Raw genomic sequence first — 27,103 nt, 5'->3', positions numbered from 1 at the left:
GGAGGGGGGTTCACCTTGTGCACCGGGAAAAAACCTCTGTGATTTTTTGAACCACATTTTTCCACCCCTCTGAGCCTTGGGATAAGGCCTAGAGGGAAGGGAAAAACAGACCCCTACAGCAGACAGTTTTTCCCTCCTGCTCGCACCTGGTGAGGGTGTCTTTCACCTTGGTTCCGAACAAAGAGGAACCATCAAAGGGAGCGTCAGTGAATGAAGACTTGAAGGCCTCCGCAAAATGACAAAGGCGCATCCAGGCCTGCCTCCTAAGGGCAACTCCTGAGCTTGCTGCCTTACTCGCTCCCTCGGCTGCATATGAAATCAGCCTCATGGAGGAGTTAACGATGGAATTGAGAGTAGACATCTGGGCGTTAACCGTCTGGGCCACCGCCTCAGAAACGTTACCCGTGAGAGTATCTCCAAGCTCCTTGAGGAGATCTCTCTGGAGCCGTGTAAAGTGAGATAAGTAGTTCAGCGACAGTAAGGTAAAGGTCGCTGAAGAGAGGGTACGCTTCCTGTACCGGTCCCATGGTCCTAAACTCCTTGTTAGGAGGATGGACGGAGGAACAAGTCTCGGCTAATTCCTTCTAGGTGGCTGCTGCCACCACCATGGCATCCACAGGGACTCCCTTGGACAAAACTTCCTTACCCGGGGGAGCAGACAAAAATTTATTGGGTCTCCTGGGGACAGGTTCGACAGAATCAGGGTTCTCCCACACCCTCTGACAAATCAAATCCAGGAGCTCTTCGAAGGGTGGGGACACCCAGGAGGCGGAGGGCTGAGCACCGAAGGCCTTCAGGAAGATCGACTCCTCCTTGGAGGGGGCTTTGGACGGCCAGTCACCTCTCTGTTTCAATATCTCTAGGATGTCAGAGAAAGAAACATCCTCAGAGGATGACTTGGGGGACCCCTCCGATTCCTCGAGGTCCGTATCTGAGATGAGAGACTCATCGTGAGAGTCTATGTGCTTCCTCTTGCACGTTTTCTTTCTAGGGGGCTCCTCAGGCAAACACTCTGAGGGGCCCTCAGAAACTTGGGGACCACTCATGGGGGTACCCTGAGGCCTTGGGGCTCCGCTGTCTAAAGATAGGTGGTGATCAGAGACCCGCACCGGAGTGGTAGGGGACAGAATGACCGACCCGCATGATGTCGCTGACGATCTGGCCAGTGCACTCTGCATGGCCTAAAAGGCTGGCCCGCCTGAATCCGAAGAGCGACCAGCCTCCGAGGCCACGACAGGAGTCGGGGTTCCCTGCGCCAAAGCACCGAGAGGGAGACTAGGAACCGAGAGATGCCCCAAAGCCTCTCCCTCGGGCCCGACTAAAGAATCCAGAGTCCTGAATCCCGTGGACAGTGCCAACGGGGTCGGAGCCGACGTCAGCACCGATAAGCCAGGAGGGGCCATCGGAACAGACCTGGAATCATCACACAGAGCTGAGCACTCCGGCTCCGAAGGCTGGGATGTGCTCGGAGGAGAAAGAATCAAAGTAAGTTGCAGGATGGGCTCTGCAGCTGATTGGGACGGAGCCGAGAACAATTTAGCCAAAACCGGTCTGCACCACCCTATCGACATCCACATCCGATAGTGTCCTGGAGGATTTGGAGGACAGGGAGGGAGATCGAGATCTCCTCTCAGGTGATACTTGCCTAATACTAGGCAATCGGCTCCGAATAGGTTCTAATATAATTGGAGCCGACACCGGTTCCATCATCACCAACACTTCATGCGGCCCTGAGGACAGTGGAGCTGAGGATGTCGAAGCTAATTTAGTTACTTTCTCCGGTGGCTCCGAGGAGACTGAAGGAGCCGGAGACCTCTTTTTCGATTTAGTGGTTCTAGGTTTAGAGCTGGAAGCAGATTCCAGACCCTCTTCGAACTAGGGTTTCAAAAGTCCCTTCAGAATTAACTTATTCTTTCTTTCCTGAATTACCCTAGGACTAAATGCATGACAGAAGCTGCAAGACTCCTGTAGATGGATTGCTCCCAAACAAAAAACACATACTGAATGTCCATCGGTAATGGACATTTTATAGCCACACTTTGAGCATTTCTTGAAGCCCGAGGGCTTGTGCTCCTTAGAATCTTTAGACATCTTAAGAAATTACCAACAATCACCAAGACGAAAATTCACAGGTACTGAACCGACTGGAGAAAAACAGTCACAGACTACACCACACTGAGCGCGGGAAAAAAACTACCACTAACCAACTTTAACAAAACAATCCTCTGATATACACACACACACACACAAAGGGGACTTGGGCTAAAACCTCTAATTTAAACGGTCTTAGACCAGAAGTTAGTACACACACAAAGGGGACTAAGACTAAAACCTCCAATTTAAATGATTTTAGACCAGAAGTTAGTATACAGGGAAGCAAGAGGACAGACTAGGTCCTCTAACTGAAACGGGCCTAGCCCGTTGGAACAGCTAGTGGGATACCACAGAAACAATCACACACGCACCGAAAGTTTTTTTCACAAATAACACCAAACTAGGGATGGCTATTAAAATAGCTTTTTGTTTGTAATAAATTCTCTCAAGAAGAAGAAAAAGGTACTTAGCCACAGCCAAGAGCGAGATCACGTCCGAGCTACAAGAGCGGCAAATGAGATCTGGGGATATAGAGCAATGCAGCATGGGATACTATCTTAGCCCAGCCAATAGAAAGACTTTGAGCTAGAAAAGTTAGGCCGAGTCGGAGCAGATATTCGTCTCCGAACCCATGGGTAAGAATGTAGACGAGATTGGACTACATAACATCTCCATTGTTTAGATCTCTGAATACCCTGAGACTGTAGTCTGGGTGGCCTGTTTCCCCTGGGATTGGACTGAGAAGGCCTGAAAGGGGCTGGAGAGGACCAGTTTTTAGAAGGCCAATGCCTACAGAATCTAGGTGGCTGTACTTGTAAGAATTCTTTAACAGTTTGCATAGATTTAGCTTTTTCTTCCATCTTTTTAAGAACCTCTTCTGCTATGGTGCCAAACAAACAGTCCTTATTTAAAGGAGTGTCTAGTAGTTTTGATTTGACATGATCTGGCAATGTTTGTTCCTTCAGCCAAGCATGCCTTCTCAGTACAGACCCAGTGACTGCAGCCCTGCAAGATGCTTCTAGGGCATCAAAGCCACACTGCAAAGTATGCTTACTAACTTGGTTTGCAGAATGCATTAACTCTTGTAAATCTTTACTTTCTGCACAATCTGGAAGTAACCCCATTTTTTTGTTTAATTAGTTCCATAATATGTTGCTGGTACTTCAACATGTGAAACTGGCCATTCAATGGCCTGATGGCAAGAGTTGCAGAGGTATATACCTTCTTACCCCATCTGTCTAAAGCTCTGGAATCCCTGTCTGAAGGGGTAGGGCTTTTGGCTGTAGAAGTCTTAATACCTTTAGGTCCCTGGGAAACGGTCTCTGGATCCGCAGTAGGATTCTTGAAGTGAAATTTGTGAGAATCAGGTACTCTGTAGTACCTGTCAGGTTTTCTAGGGGTCTGGGGGTAAAGTGTCTGGAGTAAGACTGAATTCCATGAAGACATCATCTACAACATCCAGGACAGGGGGTATTGCTAGAGGCCTGTGCTGAGGCAACTCTAAAAATTCTCTGAGTCTCTTTTTGGACCGAGGGTAGTCCTGGCATTCCCAGCGGAAATGCTCTCTCTTAAAGTATGCAAGGTTTCACCAAAAGGAAAATCTTCTGGAGGGGAGGCAGAGGGAATGGATTCCTCTGCATCTGAATCCTCATAGTTGATAAGGGCATGTCCTGATAATCAGAAGGGTCAGAGTCATTGGACTCCTGGTCTGTAGAATCAGAATGAAACTCTCTTTGTCTCTTAGCAGGGGAAGGATGGCTTCCCCTAATTAGGCTAATAAGGTCTTCAGCCATTCTAAGCATTTGTTTTTGTGGCATGGGAGCTTGAGCATGTCCTTTGGTCATCGGTATTCTAGGCGTAGTGCGTACTCTGGTCTAAGAAACTCGGTAGTTTTAGCTAAAAACAAAGTTGTCGGTTTAATTCAAACATCGGTAGGTTGTAATACACCCTCAGAAGTCAGTGCCTGCACAGCGGCTCCGGACCCATCCAAGGTAGAGACATCTGCAGGTTCCATAGTCGAAGAAGCATCTCGCGGCAAACCAGACTCCGAATGGGTCTCAGCAGAGGCCTGTCAATCTGTAGAAGTGGGCAAGGAGCTGCAAAGGTATCTCACTGAGTACCGGCGGACTGGCGACTAGCTTAACGGAAGCATCGTCAGCAGTTTTGGACCTATGTGGTCTGTCTTTATCTTTACTTTTTTTGGAAGATCGGTAGTCGGATGGCTTATCGAAGCCATTTCAGAATACAGAGAACGATAGCGAAAGAATTTAGCAACAAAGATAGCCCGATGACGAATGGTTCGGGCGTTAAATAAAGCACAAAACCGACAGTGAGGGACGTCGTGGTCTGGGCCTAAACAGGTGAGACGCAGTAAGAATGAAAATCTCTGAGACATTTGCTTTCCACAGGCAAGACAATTGTTAACTTTTTCTGACATCGGTCAGAGCAAGAAAAAAGGATCCCCAATGGGGTACTTAGCTTTTGAAGACTTCAGGTTTGAAACTCGAAAAAAGAAAATTTCAGGTCGCGGCCGACCGGCAGATAAATCCCAAGACTCTGGTATTCGGGCCGACTGAGGGCTACTTGCAGGCAGATAAACCAAGTGAGATGACTGCAACAGGTGAAACACGGAGAACATCAGAAGCCGCTGTTAAAAAGGGAATAATTAGCAGACATATAAAATACTGTACGATAACGATAGGAATCAATCAAAGAAGGGAAGAAAGAATTGGGAAGAGACTGGAAAAGCAATTCACAAAGAAACAATAGGATGATATATGTAAGGCTCACAAATATGCAACAAAGCCTAGAAGATATAGGAGTTTTACACTGCTCCAAAGAAATTTTCCTCAATTACACTGCAACTGTTAAGAGGAGTGATCGGGAAGAAAGAGGTAATTGGGAACATATTTTTTTGGGATTGCAATAAGTTGGCAGACTTTAAAAATTCCCTGCAGACTACTCTGTCAGAAATAGTGAGTGAGTAAACTGATACAACTAGGGAAGTTATTTTCTGAGCTGTGACACAGGATCTAAATTGCCTAGACATAGTAAGGCTTTGCAGAGTTTAATTCTGGTGGGTGCCAAAAAGCAATTACTAGAAAATGGAAATCATAGCCTAAACCAACTGTATTAGAAGTAGTGAATACAGTAAAACAGATAAAAGAACTGGAAATGGGATCGTTATAAATGGGTAGGAGCAAACTAAACAAAAAACAATGGGAATTAAGGGAACACAACATACAGAATAATACTCTGGAGGAGGAATGAGGTTTAATGGAAGGCATGAACTGAATGAGCTACGTAATGCTCAACTGACAATGACTGTACAGAAGGTTATATGTGATGTATAATGTCTGCAACTGAAAATATGTCAATACAGTTTGTTTTCATTTATATAAATGTATGACTGCCTGGGTCATAAGTGATCATTCATAAAGATGTTTTTCTTAAATAAAATGCCCTCTTCAATAATATGAAAGATAATACCATACTGCTGTTAATGTAGCTCAAGAAAAAAACAATAACACCATATACACTTTTCATATCTTGAAAGGGCACTGAAGTGAATGACATGTGTATACAAAACATTTTATGTCATACTTAAGCACTAAATACAAACACCAAAGGCAAACTTCAATAAGTGCATCACCAAACATTTTACATAAACCTCATGATGCCGGTTTGTTTATGCAGAATATTGCACTTCTCAAAATTGCAGTCATCATTAGACACTAGCTGTAGAGGACCCCTATACTTACTGTTACAGAAACATAACTTTGGAGGTAAGCAAAAGTAGCCTAACATAGTCAACTGAAATTAGAAAACAGCAGTCTGATTAAAAAATGCACAACATAACTTTGCTACAAGTAGGTGTTGAGCTCTAATTTTCATGAAATATCTCAACACACCATGCCAACTGTTAATCAAAGGAAACTCTGCTGATGACATTAATAGGTTCATAGGTAGGTACTAGGCTATCAGCCCAAGGGCCGAAGTAAGCCTAGCCAACAAGGTTCCCTGGCTTATGTCACCCAAGGAAGTTAATTTCCTGTGTCCCTGTCGAGCAGGGCCACAGAAGTGATCCCCGGGTTGTATTTCCTATTTCCCATCCACTCATCAAGATTGTTCTTGAAGAGTGCTAATGAAGAACTTTGCTTGACATAGATGGGTAGCTTGTTCCAGAGTATAGGAAGTCTCTGGGACAGGAATCTATCCCTCCAGCATGTCCTGTTTATTGTGGTGACAAGGTTTAGGTCCCTAGAGCGTGTAGCTCAGAGGGATTGGGATTTCTTTAGGTGTAACATGTCCAACAGCTCTGGGTTTAACATAGCTTTATTTGTTAGGCACAGATCTCCTTGCAGTAGGCCATATGCTACAGAGTAAAGCTGGAGTTTTTTTGAGACGGTCAGTGTAAGGCATCTGATTGAGGCCGGTAATCCTCTTTGTGAGGTACTTCTGTGGCCTTTCCAGCTGCTGCAGATGTCTTGTGAGGTACATTCCAAAAGGGGCGTTGTACTCTATAATGGGTCTAATGAGTGCCGAGTAGAGGGGAACAATGACCTCTTTTTTCCTGGATGAGAACCCTTTTGTGATGAGGTGTGCTACATAGAAGGATTTCCTGACTACTGTGGCGATGTGATTATCAAAGTAGAGACTACTGTCCAGCTGGGTCCCAAGGTCTCATCACACATTCGGCGTTAAGTAGACTGCCGTTTATGTGGTAGTTCATGAGTACAGAGTTTTTACCAAAGGGGATGACAATGCACTTTTTGCACTGAGCTTGAGGCCACGCCTCTAACATCAGGCATCTGTCTCAGTGAGGCCCTTCTGTAGGATGTCCACATCATTTGGGGACTCGACTATGGCTCCTAGTTTGCAGTCATCTGTGAACTTCATTAGCCAGTGGCCTTCTGTGTTAGCATGTACTTCAGAGAAGCGGATAACAAAAACAAGAGGTCCCAGGACTGAACACTGTGGTACTTTGTCACTGCGTCACTGGTTTGAAGTTGGATTTGGAGTCTGCAACTTTTACAGTGTGGTTTCTGTCAGTGAGCCAGTTGGCAACCCATCTTGTGACGTAGGGATTTATACCTAGGTTAGTGAGTTTAGCTATAATTCCAGAATGGGGGATGGTGTCGAAAGCCTTGACTAGGTCAAGACAGGCTGTGTGAACCACCTTAACCTCGTCTACGGCTTTGGTGACTGCCTCAAACAAGTCGATCAGGTTCAGAAGGCATGAGCTGCCTTTCACAAACCCGAACTGGGTGGGGTCTGGAGTTTGGAGGTTTCCAATGTCTTTATGAGTTCCATGATGATACGTTCCATGGCCTTGCAGACCAGGCTTGTCAGGCTAATAGGGCGATAGTTCCCAGGATCAGTGGTGGCTCCCCCTTTGTGGAGTGGGATAACTGCCGATGTGTGCCACTCAGTGGGCACAAAGCCTGACGTGAGACTATGATTGAACATGGTGCTTAGGTGGGGAGCCAGTTCGTTCTGAAGTTTGGGTAAACTGCAGCCTGGGATGTTGTATGGTCCCATGGATGCTGTATTTCTGGTTTTAGAGAGTGCAGCTTTTACCTGCATAGATGTGATTACAGGGACTCTGTATTCTTTCTGTACAGATATGGGCCCTTTAGGGGGTGAGGGGGGTAAAGTTAGCACTGAACCCATCTGCCAGAATGTTGGCAATATCAGTAGGATCTGTATTTTATGTACTGTTGTGCTGTAACTCAGAGCAGATCTGGGTGTTGCCATTGAGATTCTTGACATAGGTATAGAATGCTTTGTTGTTGCCCTTAGAATCAGTGGTGATTTTGTTTTCGCAGCTAGCTTTGGAGGATCTTATAAGGGATCTCAGCTTCTTACTGAGGCTGACCAGGGAGCTCCTCCACTCATGGGATTTTACTCTCTTTTGCAACAGTTTCTTCCTTCTGTTGTAGAGTTTGTTTATGGCAGGAGACCACCAGACTGGCTTCCTTTTTTTGGAGGACAGTGTCTTGGTTTGGGGTTTAGTTTGGTTTGGGATAGCACGATCCATGCACTCATGTAAGTGCTTATAGAGTGCATTTGTGTAGGATTCAGCAATCGTAACTGTATTGTCCATCTGCATGGGTGTCATGAAGTTTGCCACTTCTGTCTTAAGAAGCATGAAGTTGGCTTTGGAGAAATTTTTTACCGTGGTTACCTTAATGGTGGGTGGGGGCGGGATGCGGATATCTAGGGTGATTAGCTTATGGTCGGATCTGAACAACGAAGAGTTGACTTCAGGTCTGGAACACCGGACACTCATGTTGGTAATGACTAGGTCTAAGATATTGTTGCCCCTGGTGGGGGTATGGATAAGTTGATCCAGGGCATTGGAATTTATGAATTCCAGAAAGTGTTGAGTGAAGGAGTTTGTACACGAGTTGTTTTCCCAGTTAATGGTGCGGTAGTTGAAATCAGCCATTATTAGGGTGTTTGGTTGAACCCTAATATTTTCCAGTATATCAAGAAAAGAGTAGTGGTAATCCTGGGGCATGTTATCTGTAGCAAGCTACAATTTGGTTTGCAGTTTTGCCCAGAGTAAGTTGCACTTGGATAACCTCGGATGCATTATGCTGCGCAACTAGCCTGGAAGTACGGATATCCTTAATGAATATGGACACACCTCCGCCTTTGGTGTTCTGGTCCAGGTTAGATGGCCGAAAGGTGTGGTATGAGTTATAGCCTGGTAATGCAGGGGTGCTCTCCAGAGCCTTGAACCAGGTCTCAGCCACTGCACAGACATCGATGTTCTCCATTTTAAGGAGTGCCTCAAGTGAGTGCACTTTGAGATTTAGACTTCTAGCATTACGCTCAGTTTTTGCTTGCCTGTTCCTGTTACGGTGGTGAACTTGTCATTTGAACCTTGCCTAAAAAAGGCACTACAGGGGCGGCAAGACCCTTAGCCAGTATCGGGAATCCCAGGGGCGACAGGTGCAGGACATCTCTGGCAAAGCATTGTGGTCTGTCGACCATGTCGTCCCAGGCAGACAGAGATTGGATCCCCTTAGAATGACACCAGAAGCTTAGCCAATTGTTGAAGTCAATCATTTTGTCCTTGTACTGCGGTATCATTCTGGGCGATGGCAGGATGTTACCCAGGGCTAGGGTCATACCTGCCTGGGCTACAAGATCGGAAAGCTCTTCCATGTCTCTTTTCATGTAGTCCAGGGAGTGCCTCAGGTCATTCACACCAACATGGACAATGACAGTCATATTTGTACTTGTTGTGGAGTGACCTGAGTGCGTGCGTTATGTGGCAGATCCTGGCACCCGACAGGCAGCTGACAGTAACCTTCTCCTTGTTTAGCCTGGGGAGGGGGACATCAGTGTGCCTGACTATAGGTTCATAGGTTGGTACTAGGCTATTGGCCCTAGGGCCTATACAATCCTAGCCATAACAATTCCCTGGATACTTCTTCCCACAATATTTATTTCTCTGGGCCCCTGTCTAGCAGGGTGACTGACGTGATCCCCGGGTTGAATTTCCTATCTCCCATCCAATCGTCAAAGTTCCTTTTGAAGAGGGCCAAGGAGCCGCTCTGCTTGACATGTATGGGCCGTCTATTCCAGAGTATGGGGAGTCTCTGGGTCAGGAACCTATCCCTCCAGCATGTTTTGTTCATTGTGATGACAAGGTTTAGATCCCTGGAGCGTGTGGCTCTGAGGGATTGGGATTTCTTTAAGTGGAGCATGTCCAACAGCTCAGGCTTTGACATGGCCTTGTATATTAAGCAGAGATCACCTCTGAGTAGACGATATGCCACAGAGTATAGCTGGAGTTTTTTTTAGACGGTCAGCATAGGGCATCTGCTTTAGGCCTGTGATTCTTTAACTGAGGTATTCTGCAGCCTTTCCAGCTGCTGCAGATGTCTTGTGAGGTACATACCCAACGGGGCATTGTACTCTATAATGGTTCTAATGAGGGATGAGTACAGTAGGACAATGACCTCCTTTTTTCTGGATGAATGAAAAGCCCTTAGTGATGAGGTGTGTCACATAGAAGGATTTCCAGACTGTTGTGGTGATGTGGTTATCGAAGGTGAGATCACTGTCCACCTGTGTCCCTAAGTCTCTCATCACATTTTCAGTGTTTAGTGTACTGCCACCTATGTGGTAATTCACGGGTACATGGTTTTTCCCAAAGGGGATAACTATACATTTCTTGGCATTAAGCTTGAGCCCATGGCTCTGGCATCAAGCATCTGTTTCTGTAAGACTCTTTTGTAGAATATCCACATCATTCGGGGATTCAATAATGGCTCCCAGTTTGCAGTCATCTGTGAACTTTGTTAGCCAGAGTCCCTTAGTGTTGGCCTGTACTTCACAGAAGTAGATGCCAAACAAGAGCGGTCCCAGGACTGAACCCTGAGGTACTCCACTTGTCTGGAGCTGGATTTGGAGTCGGCCACTTTTACAGTCTGTGTTCTGTCAGTAAGCCACTTGGCAACCCATCAAATGATGTAGGGATTTATGCCCAGCTTAGTAAGTTTATCTATGACTCCAGAGTGAGGGATGACGTCGAAGGCCTTGGCGAGGCTCAGATAGGCTGTGTGGACCACCTTACCCTCCATCCACAGCCCTGGAGACTGAATCAAAAAAGTCAATCAGGTTCAGGAGACAAAATCGGCCCTTCACAAACCCAAAATGGGTGGGGTCCAGTGTTTGACGGTTGCCAATGTCTTTGTTTATAAGTTCCATGATAATGCGTTCCATGCTCTTGCAGATCAGCGTCGTCAGACTGATGGGACGGTAGTTCCCAGGATCCAAGGTGGATCCCCCCTTGTGGAGTGGGATAACTGTAGCTGTGCACCACTCAGTGGGCATGAAGCCTGAGGTGAGGCTATGATTAAACATGACACTTAGGTGAGGTGCCAGTTCATTTCGTAGTTCATGTATTACACAGCCCGGGATGTCATCTGGTCCCATGGATGCTGTATTCTTAGCTTTGGAGAGTGCGGTTTCTACCAGTGTGGCCGTGATAACCGGAATTTGGCAATATTTTGGTATTGAGATGGGTCTTTTAGGGGGTGAGAGTGGGTGAAGCTGGCACTAATCTGCCAGGATACTGGCAATATCCTTGGGATCAGTATATTTATTGCCATTCTGTTGTAGCTCAGAGCATATCTGAGCATTGCCATTTAGAATTTTGACAACTATAGAACGCTTTGTGGTCGTCTTTGGAATCTTTGGCAATTTTCGTAACTAGCTTTGGAGGATTTTATGAGGGATCTCAGCTTCTTAATGAGGCTGATAAGGGAGTTTTTTGCATCCTGGGATTTTCCTCTTTTGCAACAGTTTCTTTCTTCCTTCTGTTGTATAGTTTGTTTATGGCAGGGGACCACCAGATTGGCTTCCTTTTTTTTGGAGGAAAGCATCTTGGTTCTATTTGGGATGGCACGATTCATGCACAAGTGGATGTGCTCGTACAGTGCCTTAGTGCAGGATTCAGCAGTCAACCTTTCAGCTCCCGTCTGCATGGGTGTCATGAAGTTTGTCACTTCTGACTTGAGTAGTGTGAAGTTGGCTTTGGAGAAGTTTTTTACGGAGGTTTCCTTACTGGGGTTGGGGGTGGGATGTAGATGTCAAGGGTGATTTGCTTATGGTCAGACCTGACCAATGAGGAGGTGACCACTGGCGTGCAGCATCTATCTCCCATGTTGGTAATAACCAGGTCTAGGATATTGGAGCCCCTGGTGGGACAATGGATTAGTTGATCCAGGGCATTGGAATTTATGAATTCCAAGAACCGTTGGGAAAAGGTGTTGGTACTCAAGTAGTTTTCCCAGTTAATGGCAGGGTAGTTGAAATCACCCAGTATTAGGGTGTTTTATTGCATATTAATATTTTCCAGTATGATTAGAAAGGTGTAGTGAGAATCTTGGGGCATGGTGGGGGATCTTTAGCAAGCTACAATTTGGATTGCAGTCTTACCTAGTGTTAGTTGCACCTGGAGAATTTCAGATACATTGTGTTGGGCAACTAGCCGAGAGGTGTGAATATCTTTGGTGAATATGGACACTCCTCTACCTTTAGTGTTTCGGTCTTGGTTTGGCGGCCAAAAAGTGTGGTAAGAGTTGTAGCCTGGTATTGCAGGGGTGCTCTCTGTAGCCTTGAACCAGGTCTCAGTTACTGCACAGATATCGATGTTGTCCATTTTTAGGAGTGCCTCGAGAGAGTGCAGTTTGAGGTTTAGACTTCTAGCATTGAGTAGCATTACCTTCAGATTTTGCATGCTTTTATCTGTTACGGTGGTAGTTTTGTCCTTTGAACTTTTTCTAAAAAAGGCACTATAGGGGTGGCAAGAGTTGTAGCCAGTAACCTGAATCCCAGGGGTGACAGGTGCAGACCATCTCTAGCAAAGCATCGTGGTTCGTTGATCATGTCATCCCAGACAGACAGATACTGGATCCCCTTTGAATGACACCAGAAGCTTAGCCAATTGTTGAAGTCTATCATTTTGTCCTTATACTGTGGTACCATTCTGGGCAAAGGCAGGATGCTACTCAGGGCTAGGGTCATACCTGCCTGGGTCACATGATCCAAGAGCTCTTCCATGTCTCTTTTCATGTAGTCCAGGGGAGGTATGTCTCAAGTCATTCACTCCAACACGGACAATGACAGAGTCGTATTTGTACTTGTTGTGGAGTGACTTGAGTGGATGCACTATGTGGCAGATCCTGGCACCCGATAAGCAGCTGACTGTAATTTTCTCCTTGTTCAGCCTGGTGAGTGGGACATCAGTGTACCTGACTATAGAGTCACCTATGACTAAAGTGTTCGGTACATTGTCTTGCCTTAGTGGCTGTTGTTGGGTGGCACACTGGTGTTGTAAGCTATGTGACACTTTGGTTGTGACTGGTGTTTGTTTGTGTTTCTGCTTCGGAGGTCCTTGTTGCTTGGGCAGGTTAATGTTAAGGGCCTCTGTATATGTGGGTTTAGTGTTGCTATGCATGGGTGTTGATGGTGTGGGTTTTGAAGGGCTATGTGTTTCTTGAGGTGTAGTGCAGGTGTTAACCTTCTCCTCTTGACTGTCTAGCACAATCTTGGGTGGAGAAAGCTTTGCTTCCAGTTTGGCTACGTAAGTGCATCTCTCACAGGTTGTAGTGTTGGGTGGTAGGAGGAGAGGGTTGTCTGTGTACATGAGGCAGTTGCTGCATTGCCCCAGTATGCCCAGATTCACCAGGTGCAAAGGAGAAATCACCGGAAGCTGACCCTTGGACATGCCTGTTTAGGTGCTTTTTTGTACAGTACAAGAGCTGCTTTCCCTTACCTTTGCAAGGTACTTTGCAATTATAGGCTGTTTAGTGCCTACTATTAATTTTGCCTCATTAACAAGGACAATTGAGTGCTTGTATCAGTTTAAGGCTTCCTAGTGCTTTAATGCAGGTTCTAGAGCAAGTGCTAGTCACAGGGGTTCAGATTTTAGTGCTACTACTGAGAAACCAGCTAGTTCTAAGGGAAAATTTGAAGAGGAGACTTTCGGGCACCCGGAATAGTTCAACTGTAGCCCCGCAGTGCTGCACTATGCGAAAAATGCGCAAACACGCGTGTTTTTAAGCCAGAAAGTTGAAAGGGATAGAAATCAACCCAAAATGGCTAAAATTACAATTTCAGAGCTGGAAACCACTCCTCTAGTGTTAGACAGGGTGTGCACTACTCACAACTCCACTGGCAAGAAGCAGGACCTCCCTCCACTACAGCAAGGTCTGGATAGCTCTGAACACAGAAAATAAAGTCCTGAAACCAGCAAAGCCTGGGATCTGGACTATACTAGCTAAGAAAGGTGGAAAATGAGCAAACAAGATAGTATTTTTTTTTTGGTTAAAACAGGCTAAACAATGCAATTATACACTAAATAAACACAGAAAAGGCTAACGCACTTGAGTGTGTATCCCTCAACAGTAAATAAAATTAAAACTCTACAAAATTAGCAATTTAAAACTTTTTAAATGAAGCCAGGCAAGTGCACAACTGAAAAACGATTTAAGAGGCAGTAATACAGTAGAAAAAGTAGCTAGTCTACATATACAGAAAAGTCTATATATATACAGAAAAGCAGTTAAAATAAACTAAAACAATGCAGATGCAGTGCAACCTAGAGCACTTGAGTTGTAGCAATATTAAGGCAAACACAATTTTAATAAATGCACTAAAATATACTCTATATTTCCAAAATGTTTGAGAAGCACAATCAGAACACAAAGATATTCAGACATTTTTTTTTTAAAGAAATGGAGAAAGGAGGAACAGAAGGAAAGAAACTAAGTGGGTTGGCCTTCTCAGATGTTCTCTCTATATTAGGCAGAATGAGCTAATGATACTAGACTGGGAGGAGTGCCCAAGATCAAATTTAGAGCAGGGGCAGGCAACTGCAAGGCCGGCAGGTATAAAGACAAGATGCCAAAAAGAAGGGAGGGTGGGAGAAACCACTACAGAAATGTTTATCACAAGTGAGCCAACAGCTATGAAATACAGTACAAGTATGCAGTATGCAATAAAATTGCTATAAATACCTAGAATAGACAATAACTACTACAATTAAGCAAAAAAAAAAAAAAACAGGCTACTTATTGCTATATATCACAGATCAGCTGCTCCTCCTCAGATAGCTCTGTGTGTAGAGTCACCTATGACTAGTGTGCTGGGTGTGTTGTTTTACCTTATGGGTTGTAGTTTATTGGCACACTGAGCCTGTGGGCTACATGTCATTTGGGTTATATTAGGGGATGGAGGTTGCTTGCGCTTCTGCTTTGGAAGCCTCTGCTGCTAGAGCAGATTATTATTGAGAGCCTCTGCGAATGTTTTTGTGTTTCTATGTGTGGATTTTGGTGGTGTAGGTTTAGTGGGACTATGATGATGAGTGTGGTGTGGTGCAAGTGTTTACCTTCTCCTCTTGATTGTCAAGTTCAGTTTTGGTTGGAGAGAGCTTTACCTCCAGTTTGGCTACTTAAGTGCATCTCTCACAGGTTGTGGTATTGGGTGGTAGGAGGAGAGGGTTGTCTGTGTACATGAGGCAATTGCTACATTGCCCCAAGATGCCCAGATTCATCAGATAGACAGGAGAGAACACTGGGTGCTGACCCTTGGACATGCCTGAATAAAAAATTACTTTCCTCTAGACAAGTGAGGAAAGTGAGTATATGAGCTGTTTTTCTCTAAGCAAGTGAGGAAAGTAAGTACAAAAACTGTTTTCCTCTAAAGAGGAAGGGTTGAGTGCTGTAGTAATTTGTAGCTTATTTAGTGCTAACAACAAGTTCTGAACAAGTGCTGAGCACGACTAAGCAAATTCAAGTGCTAAAACAAAGACTCTGTACCTGGATCTTGTGGTAGATAGGCTACCTAGTGCTTACCACTCCCACTATAAGCTAGAAGACTTCTCTCCAACACAGAAAGGCTTGGGGGGCTCAGAAGCTTACAAACAGTCCTGGATACAGCAAATCTGTATCTGGACTAGACTAGTTACAGGAAAGGTGGGAAACTAGTGCAAACTCAGGCTTTTAAACCAGAAGGTTGAAAGAGATGGAAAAACTTCCCAAACGGCCAATAAACTACAATTTCTGGGCCAGAAACCACTCTTGTGGTAGATAGGCTACCTAGTGCTTACCACTCCCACTGATAAGCTAGAAGGCTTCCCTCCAACGCAGAAAGGCTTTGGGGGCTCAGAAGCTTACAAACAGTCCTGGTTACAGCAAATTTGTATCTGGGCTAGACTAGTTACAGGAAAGGCAGGAAACAAGCTTAGAAAATTTTTTTTTGGAAAGGGAAAAAGGAGAAACAGAAGTTAATTCAAACCTAAGGACCTAAGTGGCTTGCCCTTCACAAATGTTCTCTCTGTATTAGGTAGAATGAGCTAGTGACACTAGACTGGAATAGAGCTGGGATAGAGCTGAACAGATGGGACTGGTAGGAGTGTATGAAGTCAAAATATGACTTCACTGTACTCAGTTGGGTGAGCAAATGAGAAAGACCCAGGAGGAGTGTTCAAACACAAATTTACAGGAGGGGCGGGCAATTCCAAAGCCACCAAGATTAATACCAGAACAAGAACAGGGAGGAAGGGCAGGAAACTAACTGCAGAGAGAGAGAGAGAGAGAGAGAGAGAGACCACAGTATTCTATGAAACAATTAAATACAAAAATAAATAACTAGACAGACAGACTCAGACCACAATATTCAATGAAACAATTAAATAGACAGAAAAATAAAATGCAGTACAATCTTTAACACTGCAAGTTTGTACTTAACTCAGCTAGTAATGCGGTTGATTGTAGGTATGTAGCAGAAACCAAACAACTCAGATACTGAGCAGTAATAAATTCAAAGATATGTGACTAGCACTTATAAATACAGAGAAACCCTCTAGGCTAAGAGTTTAACACTGAATATCAATGAAGTGAAACAAAACAGCCCCCACTTACTGCAGAGAGCGAGACAGATCACAGTATTCTATGAAATAATTAAATAGAAAAATAAATAACTACAGAGAGAGAGAGACAGACCACAACATTCAATGAAACAATTAAATAGAAAAATAAAATGCAGTACAATCTTCAACACTGCAAGTTTGTACTTAACTCAGCAAGTAATGCAGTTGATTGTAGGTATGTAGCAGAAGCCAAACAACTCGGATATTCAGCAGTAATAAATTCAAAGAAATGTGACTAACACTTATAAATACAGAGAAACCCTCTAGGCTGAGTGTTTAACAGTGAATATCAAAAAGTGAAACCAACAGCCCCCACTTACTGCAGAGAGAGAGAGAGACCACAGTATTCTAGGAAACAATTAAATAGAAAAATAAATAACTACAGATAGACACAGACCAGAATATTCAATGAAACAATTAAATAGACAGAAAAATAAAATTCAGTACAATCTTTAACACTGCAAGTTTGTACTTACTCAGCTAGTAACGCACGTGATTGTAGGTATGTAGCAGAAGCCAAACAAATCAGATAATACTGCCAAAGATGCCCAACTGACTAGAAAATTTGGATTAAAATATTAAAGATCTGAGAAAGAACTGTATTTTAATCTTACCTAAACTAGTCGGTTTTATTAGTTCATCCAACACGTCATAAAAGGGCAATTTCTGAAGCTTTATGTCGGGATGGACTGGATGAAGAGAGGATGTAATATGTGGTACCTCTAAGCTATGCTTAGATCCCAGGAGAGGAAGAGAGAGCAGTGGTGACGTTGGCGAATGTCCATCATAACTTAGCTGTGAAATAGCAGATGACAAACTACTTGACATAGAGCCTGTTGTTGAGTGAACACTTGAAACTGAGAGGTCTGCAGATGTCATAATTTTCTGTGGGAACCTTCGTCTGTATAGTTCTTTAATTTTCATTTGTACTGCTGGGCTGCAGCCTGCTTTTAACAAATGTAGTGCTTTAGTTAGAAGTTCATGTTTGCGTCCATGCTTATTCCGTCCAGCGTAACCCAGAAGTACTTGGAGTTCTGAAACTCTAAGGCTCAAAAGCATTTGCTTTACATAAAAAAAAAGAAAACAAAATTATTAAACTTGTTCTCAAATATACTCTCAACAGTTCATTGAAGCATATGGAGCTAACATGCTGTTGAACATTATTACAGTTTTAACAGTTACTGCAATTACACTGCATAATAAAACTGGAAGTAAAACAAGTTATAATAACTCCGTACATAAATATAATTACTGCATTCTGGATACCACAAAAATAAGTTATGTCCTTACCATAACGTTCCATGTGAGGCTCCGAATCGGCTGCTTTCAAGCTCAAACTCTCAGAGAAGCTCGAGACCTAGTGTATATCCCATGATGCTCTACTGTGAATCCCCAGATCTAGTATGCTGCAACCAAGACAGCCTACAGGAAGAAATGAAACTATAGTGTCTACCTATGAAGGTAGCTAAAAGATTGTAGATAGGAAAAACAGAATATGCAATACAGACTGACAACTCGACCAATCTACCAAGGCAACCATCCTGCTCGACTGGAGGGGGAAGGTGGGCAGGAATGTAAGAACAAAAAGGCGAGATGAACAACTCACATGGAATGTTATGGTAAGGACATAACTTCTTTATGTGAAGTTGTTCTATCTCGCCGTTTTGTTCTTGCACGTGGGTAGCGTCCCAAGCACCCTGATCCTGGGTGGCTCACGGGAGAACATTCCTGAGCACAGTGGAACCAAAGGTAGCCCTGTCCCTGGCGGTCCTATCCACTTTGTAATGAGTGATAAACGTGTGAGGTTTTGACCATGTGGCAGCTGCACAGATGGTATCTAAGGGTAATCGAGCTGCATGAGCTAATGACGAAGAAACAGCTCGTGCAGAGTGGGCTTTGACGTTAGATTCTAATGGCTGACTAGTGGAAGCATAAATGGATTTGATGCAGTCAGAGAGCCACTTAGACAATGTGATTTTTTGATACTGCAAAACATTTCTTATTTTCTGCGTAAGAGACGAAAAGTTGATCCGATTGTCTGAAATCTTTCGTTCTATCTAGATAGAACCTCAGTTGTCTGTCTACATCAAGTTTGTGTAACATATATTCCAGTCTGTTGGTATGGTGCCTGAAGAAGGTTGGAAGCTCAACGGACTGATTTATGTTAGCTTCTGGACAGACCTTGGGAAGAAAGGTAGGATTAGTCCTAAGGGAGACTCTATCGGGGAGAAAAATCAAATATGGAGGTTTGGAGGACAAGGCTTGAAGTTCGGAGACCCTACGTGCAGATGTAATGGCTACCAGAAATATAGTTTTCCAAGACAAGAACTTTAAGTGACAGGATGAAGCGGGTTCGAAGGGGGCGAGCATCAACTGGGATAAAACCAGATTCAAATTCCAGGGAGAGAGAGGATGTCTGATAGATGGTCTGAGATGGTGGGTTCCTTTTAAGAATGCTTTACATAGTCTATGCGACATGATGTTAGACCCATTAAACCCCACATGGAAATTGGAAATAGCTGCCAATTGGACTCTAATGGTGGCAGCTGCTGCGCCATTATGGAACAAGGAAGATAAGAACTCTAAGATGATATGAACAGGTGCTAAATAAGCATCAATGTCATGTTGAGAAGCCCAGTGAACAAACCGTTTCCATTTGTTATTGTATAGCTTCCTGGTAGATAGTTTATGAGAGGAAACTATAATATGCTGGACCGCAAAAGACAAATCTTGAGACCTGGCTAATGTGGGAATTGGAGCAGCCAAGCTGTCAGTTTTAGGGAGGTGAGGGAGGGAGGGATGAAGAACTCCCGACGAATGAGTCAGAAGATCCAGCACTGGGTCCAGGATCCATGGTTCTTCCACTTGATACTTCCGCAGGAAGGGGAACCAAATCTGTCGAGGCCAAGACGGGGCTATCAAGATCACAGTCCTTCCCAGACGTTTGGCTTTCTGCATGAATTTGTGAATTAGGGGTATTGGCGGAAAGGCATATAAGAGGCCCGGGGGCCAATCGTGTATGAGTGCGTCCCTCGGTTTGTTCCCCGGTGGGGGATAAAGGGCAAAGTAGCTGCTGCATTTGGCATTCATTGGAGATGCAAATAGGTCACAGCAAGGCTGGCCCCATCTGCGGAAGATCTCTTCCGCCACCTTCTGTTTGAGAGACCACTTGTAAGGCAACAGCATGGCTCTGCTTAGTTTGTCCGCTATCACGTTGGATGACCCCTAGATGTGCGTTGCTATCAGAAAGCGTCTGGTGGATACAGCCCACTACCAAATTCTTAAGGCCTCCCGGCATAAGGGATATGATCTGGTTCCCCCTTGCTTGTTGATATACCAGACTACCGACATGTTGTCTGTCTGGATAGCAATTGTACCTAGAGGAAGAGAATCGTGAAAGTGTTGCAACGCTAGGAGCACCGCTCTCAGCTCTAGGACATTTATATGCAAATGTGTTTCCATGACTGACCAAGTGCTTTGGACAGTCTTTCCCTGAAATAGCCCCCCCACCCTATCAGGGAAGCATCCGTGGTCACTGTGGCTGTGGGTTGGTGAAGAACAAAGGGACGTCCGATTATCACTTGGTCGCTGTTCAACCACCAATTGAGATCCTTCTTGCAAAGATTCGTTAGTCGGATCTCATGTGACATGGGCAGACGTTGGTAAGACCATTGCGTGAAGAGTAGCCACTGGAGTATTCGCATGTGCATTCGACCTACCGGAACTGCTATCAGTGTGGCTGCCATTGTGCCTAGAAGCTGCAGTATTTGGGACGCAGGAGCTTTGTTCCAGACCAACAGGCTGGATAGTTGATTTTTTAGAGATACGATTCTTGATTGGGGCAACGTGATCCTTGCACTGACGGTGTCCAGTTCTGCCCCTATAAATGTAATATGCTGCAAGGGTGATAACGCAGATTTTTCAAGGCTTAGGGTTATACCCAACTGGGAACAAAAGTTTTACGGTGTAGTCTCTTGCTTGTATTAGTTGATGCCTGAAGGTGGCGGTGAGGAGCCAGGTCGTCCAGATATGGAGACACCCGGAATCCCAATCGTCTCAGGTGAGCCGTGACCACTGCTATACATTTGGTGAACACCCTGGGGGCTGTGGTGAGACCAAAGGGCAGGGCTCTGAATTGGTAATGATTGGCCCCCAGCCGGAAACGCAGGTGATCTCTGGACGATCTGTCCATTTTGATGTGGTAGTAAGCATCCTTGAGATCTATAGAGCACATCCAATCGCCTGTTGCTAAGAACGGGAGAACTGATTGCAACGTCATCCGGAACTTCTCCTTTTTGACGAAGGTGTTGAGCTTGCTGAGGTCTAGTATGGGCCTCCAGTCCCCTGTTTTCTTTGGAACTAAAAAGAACCTTGAGTAAGTTCCAGATCCTATTTGGTCTGCCGGGACTGGCTGGATGACTCTTTTGTCTAGCAGGTTTTGGATTTCTATGGCTGCTAGTTCTCTCAGACTGGGTGGAACGTCTGGGATCCTTGTACCCATGGGGGGGAATCCACTGTAATGCTTAGCCAGGCGTTTGGGTATAAAGCCAAGCGACCCCTGACTGCCTCCAGAGTAGGAGAGCCGGGCTTCCTTTCAGGAATGCTGATATTACTTCCCAGAGACCTGTTCCTCGTCACCCTGGTTTTGCAGACCGCCTCTGCCGTTTGGACGGCGTCTTCCGTTTTTGCCCCTTCCTCTGCCCCTAGAGGGGGTTATCAGTAGGTGTGTTTTGGAAAGCTCCTTGGGGTTTCCGGAACCACATTTTCCCACTTCATTGCCCTTTGGGGTACGGTCTAGTTGGAGTGGAAAAACGGACTCCAATGGCAGACAGTGTCTTTCCTTCTTGTTCACACCTAGTAAGTGTCTCCTTAACTTTGGGTCCGAACAAGGCGGATCCATTGAATGGGGTATTGACGAAGGAAGATTTAAAGGCTTCCGCAAAGGAGCAAAGGCGCATCCAGGACTGTCTCCGAAGAGCTATCGCTGAGCCTGCCGCCCTACTCGATCCAGTGGCAGCATAAGAAATGAGTCGTATGGATGAGTTTACTATGGAATTGAGGGTGCTGAGTTGTGCAGTCACCTTCTCAGAAACTGCATCAGCTGTGTTACCCTGGAGAGTATCTCCCAGCTCTTTGAGGAGATCTCGTTGAAGACGGGTAAAATGTGTCAGGTAGTTGAGCGATCCCATGGAAAATGCCGCAGAACTAAATATGCGTTTCCCATATCTGTCCATAGTCCTAGAATCTCTATTAGGAGGATGGACAGCAGAAGAGGTTTCCGACATCTCTTTCTTGGTGGCCGCCGCCACCACCATGGCATCAACCGGGACTCCCTTTGTTAGAAAGGCCTTATCAGTAGGTGAAGTAATAAACTTGTTGGGCCTCCGTGGGACCGGTTCCACTGAATCAGGGGACTCCCACGCCCTTCGAGCAACCAACTCCATCAGTTCATCGAAGGACAGAGTAACCCAGGAGGTGGATGGCTGAGATCCAAAGGCCTTCAGGAGGACCGACTCATCCTCAGTAGGGGCAAGGGACTGCCAATCACCCCTCTGCCTTAAAATTTCCAATATGTCTGCAAATGAGACATCCCCTGAGGGAGATCGTGGTGACCCTTGTGATTCCTCCAAGTCGGTATCCGATGTCAGGGATTCCTGTGGGGAATAAGTGCCTCCTCTTGCACAATCTCTTCCTAGGTACTTCATCGGTGGAAGCGTCCGGTGAAGTCCCTAGAGAGGAGGGGCCACCCAATGGGGATACCTGAGGCCCTGGATTTCGACGCTTGGTGGGGATCTGTGGGGAAGAGGTAGAACGAGGCCCCTTAAAGGGAGGGGAAGACAGATCCAAGGAGGTAGTGGTCTTAGCAGACATGACCTTCCTCATGGCATCAAAGGCACCAGAATCTCGGTCCAAGAAGTCAGTCGGCTCCGAAGAGGCCGGAAGCTCGAGACCCCCCATTCCAATCCAGGGGACAGAGCCGAGGCCATCTGCGCCAAAGCCCCGAGTGGAAGGGTCGGAACCGAGGTATCGGTTCGACTCTCCACCCCGGAGCCAGCGAGGGACTGTCGGCCATGAGATTCCCTGGTCGGAACCGAGGAGGTCAAGGTCGATGGAGCCGAGGGAGGTGGATCGAACCTCGGCTCCGAGGGCTCTACCAACATCAGTTCCGCCTGCCCCAGCTCCGAACGCTCGATTGGCTTTGGAGGAGGAGGTGGAGAAGTTATGGCTGGGGTTTCAGGCTTCGAAGCCGAGTGGCTCGAAGCAGACAGCATTTTGGCCAGGGCTGGGTTCTCTAAGAGCCTCTTAACCACTCGGTCCAGATCCACATCGGAAAGCCTCGAAGAATGCGTCGAGGGATGGGTCGAAGGAGCCGAAGATGGAACCGATTGAAGAATTGGAGACTGAGGAGTCTCCAATATCGGTTCCACAACTGGGCTCCGAGGTAGAGGGTCGATACATGGCTCCAAGGCCTGTGGAGCCGATGCACGAACCATACCAGAGGAACTCGGAGCCGATGACTTGGGCTCCGAGGATCCCTTGGAAGACTTCAACCCTTTCGAAGCCTTGGAAGAGAGGTCAGCCTTGTCTAAGGTAGCCTGAAAATCAGGCTTCAGGAGTCCTCTATCTACCAGCTTCCTCCGCCTTTCCAAGAGAACCCTGGCGCTAAAGGAGTGGCAGATAGAGCACACCTCTTGTAGGTGTACAGAACCCAAACAGTAAACACAGGTGAAGTGGCTGTCTGTAACAGACATCTTTTGACTGCACTCACACCTTTTGAACCCTGACTTTTGTTTCTCTGACATTTTAAATAATTCAGGTCCCTGAATGTTTATTTGTCTAAGAAAATTAGTTACTTTTAACTATAACAACAAACTAGTATTAACTAACTTCCTACAGAAATATATATATATATATATTTATAAACACACTAAATATCTAATATTAACTACCACACTAGATATATGATGCACACTAGATTATATAAGACGATAAACACACACACACACACACACACACACACACACACACACACACACACACTAGCTGACAGAGCCCTGTCACGCCCAAGAAAAAGAGGCCTAAAGCCCTGAAGAAAAACTTTTTAGAAAATCCTAAGCAAGTTATACTAACAGGCAAAAAACCCTAATACTATAATAAAGGTTGAAATCTAAGTATGTGTAATACTAATTTAAAGACAAAAAAAAACTATTAATATAGAAAATTTTAAATCACTGGCCCGAGCTTCCTCCAACAAGCTGTGGATCCGTTGCAGCGGCAAACTAGATCTGAGGATTCACAGTAGAGCATCATGGGATATACACTAGGTCTCGAGCTTCTCTGAGAGTTTGAGCTTGAAAGCGGCCGATTCGGAGCCGAGGGATCGGCTCCGACCCACGTGTAAGAACAAAACGGCGAGATAGAACAACTTCATATCAGAAGTTCAACACAACACCCCCAATGGAAACAAGAGTACAGCAGTAACACATAGAATTACAACTTGTGATGTAATAACAATTCAGTAAATAGGTATTCTACGCCATTACTGCTGTATTCTTCATACTCAGAAGTTGTTCAACACAAACACTATATGGAAACAAGAGTATGATGCAAATGTCAGACTGTGTTAGTAAAAATATATGTACAAATGCAACTACTGCTTTATTTCTGCCTCCATTTTAAGATTTCATTATGAAACTTTCATGCAGTAACAATAGTAATTACACCTACAAAATAAACCTATGATGGTTATTTTGCCCTTAGGGATTTCAATATGATACAATGTTTTTAACCAAACCCCACCATTTTAGTGCATTAAACTATGACATATTCAGTTATGTCATGTTGTAAATGAAAAAATACACACAAAAACCCACGTGTGTGTGTGTGTGTGTGTGTGTGTGTGTGTGTGTGTGTGTGTGTGTATATATATGCGCATATTTTATGTATGTATCTGGGCATATGTGTATAATAAACTTAGATACACACACACACACACACATATATACACTACACACACATATGTATGTGTACACTGGATATAAAAAGTTTACACACCCCTGTTAAAATGCCAGTTTTTTGTGATATAAAAAAATGAGACCACAATAAATCATTTCAAACTTTTTCCCACCTTTAATGTGACGTTTAACCTGTACAATTCAATTGAAAAGCAAACAAATCTGTTAGGGGAAAAAATATAAAAAATAAAAAATGTACAATGATCTGGTTGCATAAGTGTGTACACCCTTAAACTAATATTTTGTTGAAGCATCTTTTGATTTAATTACAGCATTCAGTCTTCTTGGGTACACACCTGCCATCAATTAGAGAGACTGATTAACGCCAAATAAAGTTCAGCTGTCCTAGAATGATTTTCCTTACATTTACTCAGTTGCCTGCTACAGCAAAAGCAATGGTTCACAGAGAGTTTACAAAGCATCAAAGGGATCTCATTGTTGAAAGGTATCAGTCAGGAGAAGGGTACAAAAAATTTCCACAGCAATGGATATACCATGGAACACAGTAAAGACAGTCATCAAAAAGTGGAGAAAGTATGGGACAATAGTGACGTTGCAAAGAACTGGACGTCCCTGCAAAATTGATGAAAAGACAAGACAAAAACTGGTCAGGGAGGCTGCCAAGAGATCTACAGCAACACTGAAGCAGCTGCAGGAATTTCTGGCAAGTACTGGTTGTGTACTACATGTGACAACAATCGCCCGTATTCTCCATATGTCTGGGCTATTGGGTAGGGTTGCAAGACCTTTTCTTATACACAAAAATATCCAGGCCCAACTAAAATTTGCAAAACAATGCATCAAGGTACCCAAAACCATGTGGGAAAATGTGTTATGGTCTGATGAGACTAAGGTTAAACTTTTTTGGCCACAATCCAAAAGGTACATGTGGCGTAAAAAGAACACTTTGCATCATCAAAAAAACACCATCCCCATGGTGAAGCATGGTAGTGGTAGTATCATGCTTTGGGGTTGCTTTTTTTTCAACTGGAACTGGGGCTTTAGTCAAGGTGGAGGGAATTATGAACAGTTCCAAATACCAGTCACTTTTGGCCCAAAACCTTAAGGCGTCTGCTAGAAAGCTAAAGATGAAGAGGAATTTCACCTTTCAACATTATAATGACCCCAAGTATGCATCCAAATCAACAAAAGAATGAATTCACCAGAAGAAAATTAAAGTTTTGGAATGGCCCAGCCAGAGCCCAGACCTAAATCCAATAGAAAATCTGTGGGGTGAACTGAAGAGGGCTGCGCTCAAGAGATGCACTCGCAATGACAGATTTGGAGCACTTTTGCAAGGAAGAGTGGGCAAATATTGCCAAGTCAAGATGTGCCATGCTGATACCTCCCTACCCAAGAAGGCTGAATGTTGTAATAAATCAAAAGGTGCTTCAACAAAGTATTAGTTTAAGGATGTGCACACTTATGCAACCAGCTTACTGCACATTTTTTATTTTTTATATTTTTTCCCTAACAGATTTGTTTGTTTTTCAACTGAATTGTACAGGTTATAGGTCACATTAAAGGTGGGAAAAGTTTTGAAATGATGTATTGCGGTCTCATTTTTTTTATATATCACAAAAACCTGGCATTTTAACAGGGGTGTGTAAACTTTTTATATCCACTGTATATATATTTAATTTTCATACGTACATATACACACTCATTTTATATACATATATGTATATATATATATATATATATATATATATATATATATATATATGTATATACATATATATATATATATATATATATATATAGGACGTTTGCTCAAATGAGCAAACGTCCGAATCCATAATAACTGAACACACTTTAACAAAAGTGCTTTTATCGAAAAAGCGCTTTCGTTAAAGCGGGTTACAAAAAATAAATAAATAAAACACATTTACATTTTAGTAAAGCCCCCCACACACCCCCACTTTAATATTCTCCCTCCGAGACCGCACTACAGTGGGGAAAAGGGAAATTTCCCTTACCCACACAGTAGTACAGCCTCGGCAACAGGCATACTTACGCGAAAGTGCTTATTCGGTGAAAAGCACTTTCGTGTAAGTATGCCCGGCCGTTAGGGTTTTGGTTGTTTGCTCACTCGAGCAAATGTCCTAGATCCATATATATCTATATATATATATATATATATATATATATATATATATATATATATATATATATATATATATATATACATACATACATACACACACACACACACACACACACGTTGCAAGTGAAAAATACATGTGCATGCAAGTATATACGCACGTTATGTGGTGAAATACAAAAGGGCTTGCATGCTTAATAATATGACAAATCAGAAAAGACATACTGTAGGCCATTTACACATACACACGCGCACACATTGCAAGTGAAAAATACATGTGCATGCAAGTACATACGCACGTTATGTGGTGAAATACAAAAGGACTTGTATGCTTAATAATATGACAAATCAGAAAAGACATACTGTAGGCCATTACTGTATTCTGCACATACAAAAAAATACAACCTCAATGGAAACAGAGTACAATGCAGAATA

The 27,103-nt window shown here is 44.2% G+C and overlaps 1 protein-coding gene across 2 annotated transcripts in view; it reads right to left on the bottom strand.

The window, feature by feature from the left end:
* Positions 1–27,103, bottom strand: part of PIAS1 (protein inhibitor of activated STAT 1) — a 1,566,363-nt gene that overhangs the window by 1,410,406 nt on the left and 128,854 nt on the right. For both annotated transcript variants that reach the window (XM_044077888.1, XM_044077889.1), the window contains exon 2: positions 17,164–17,611. In XM_044077888.1, coding sequence (XP_043933823.1) covers positions 17,164–17,611 — 448 coding nt within the window. The remainder of the gene's footprint in view (positions 1–17,163; positions 17,612–27,103) is intronic.

Source organism: Protopterus annectens, chromosome 7.part0 (genome assembly GCF_019279795.1).
Source record: "Protopterus annectens isolate FY-2018-M chromosome 7.part0, PAN1.0, whole genome shotgun sequence".
NCBI classification, from domain to species: Eukaryota; Metazoa; Chordata; order Ceratodontiformes; family Protopteridae; genus Protopterus; species Protopterus annectens.
The sequence above is the reverse complement of the archived record's forward strand: the minus strand, read 5'-3'. Positions and strand labels throughout refer to the sequence as shown.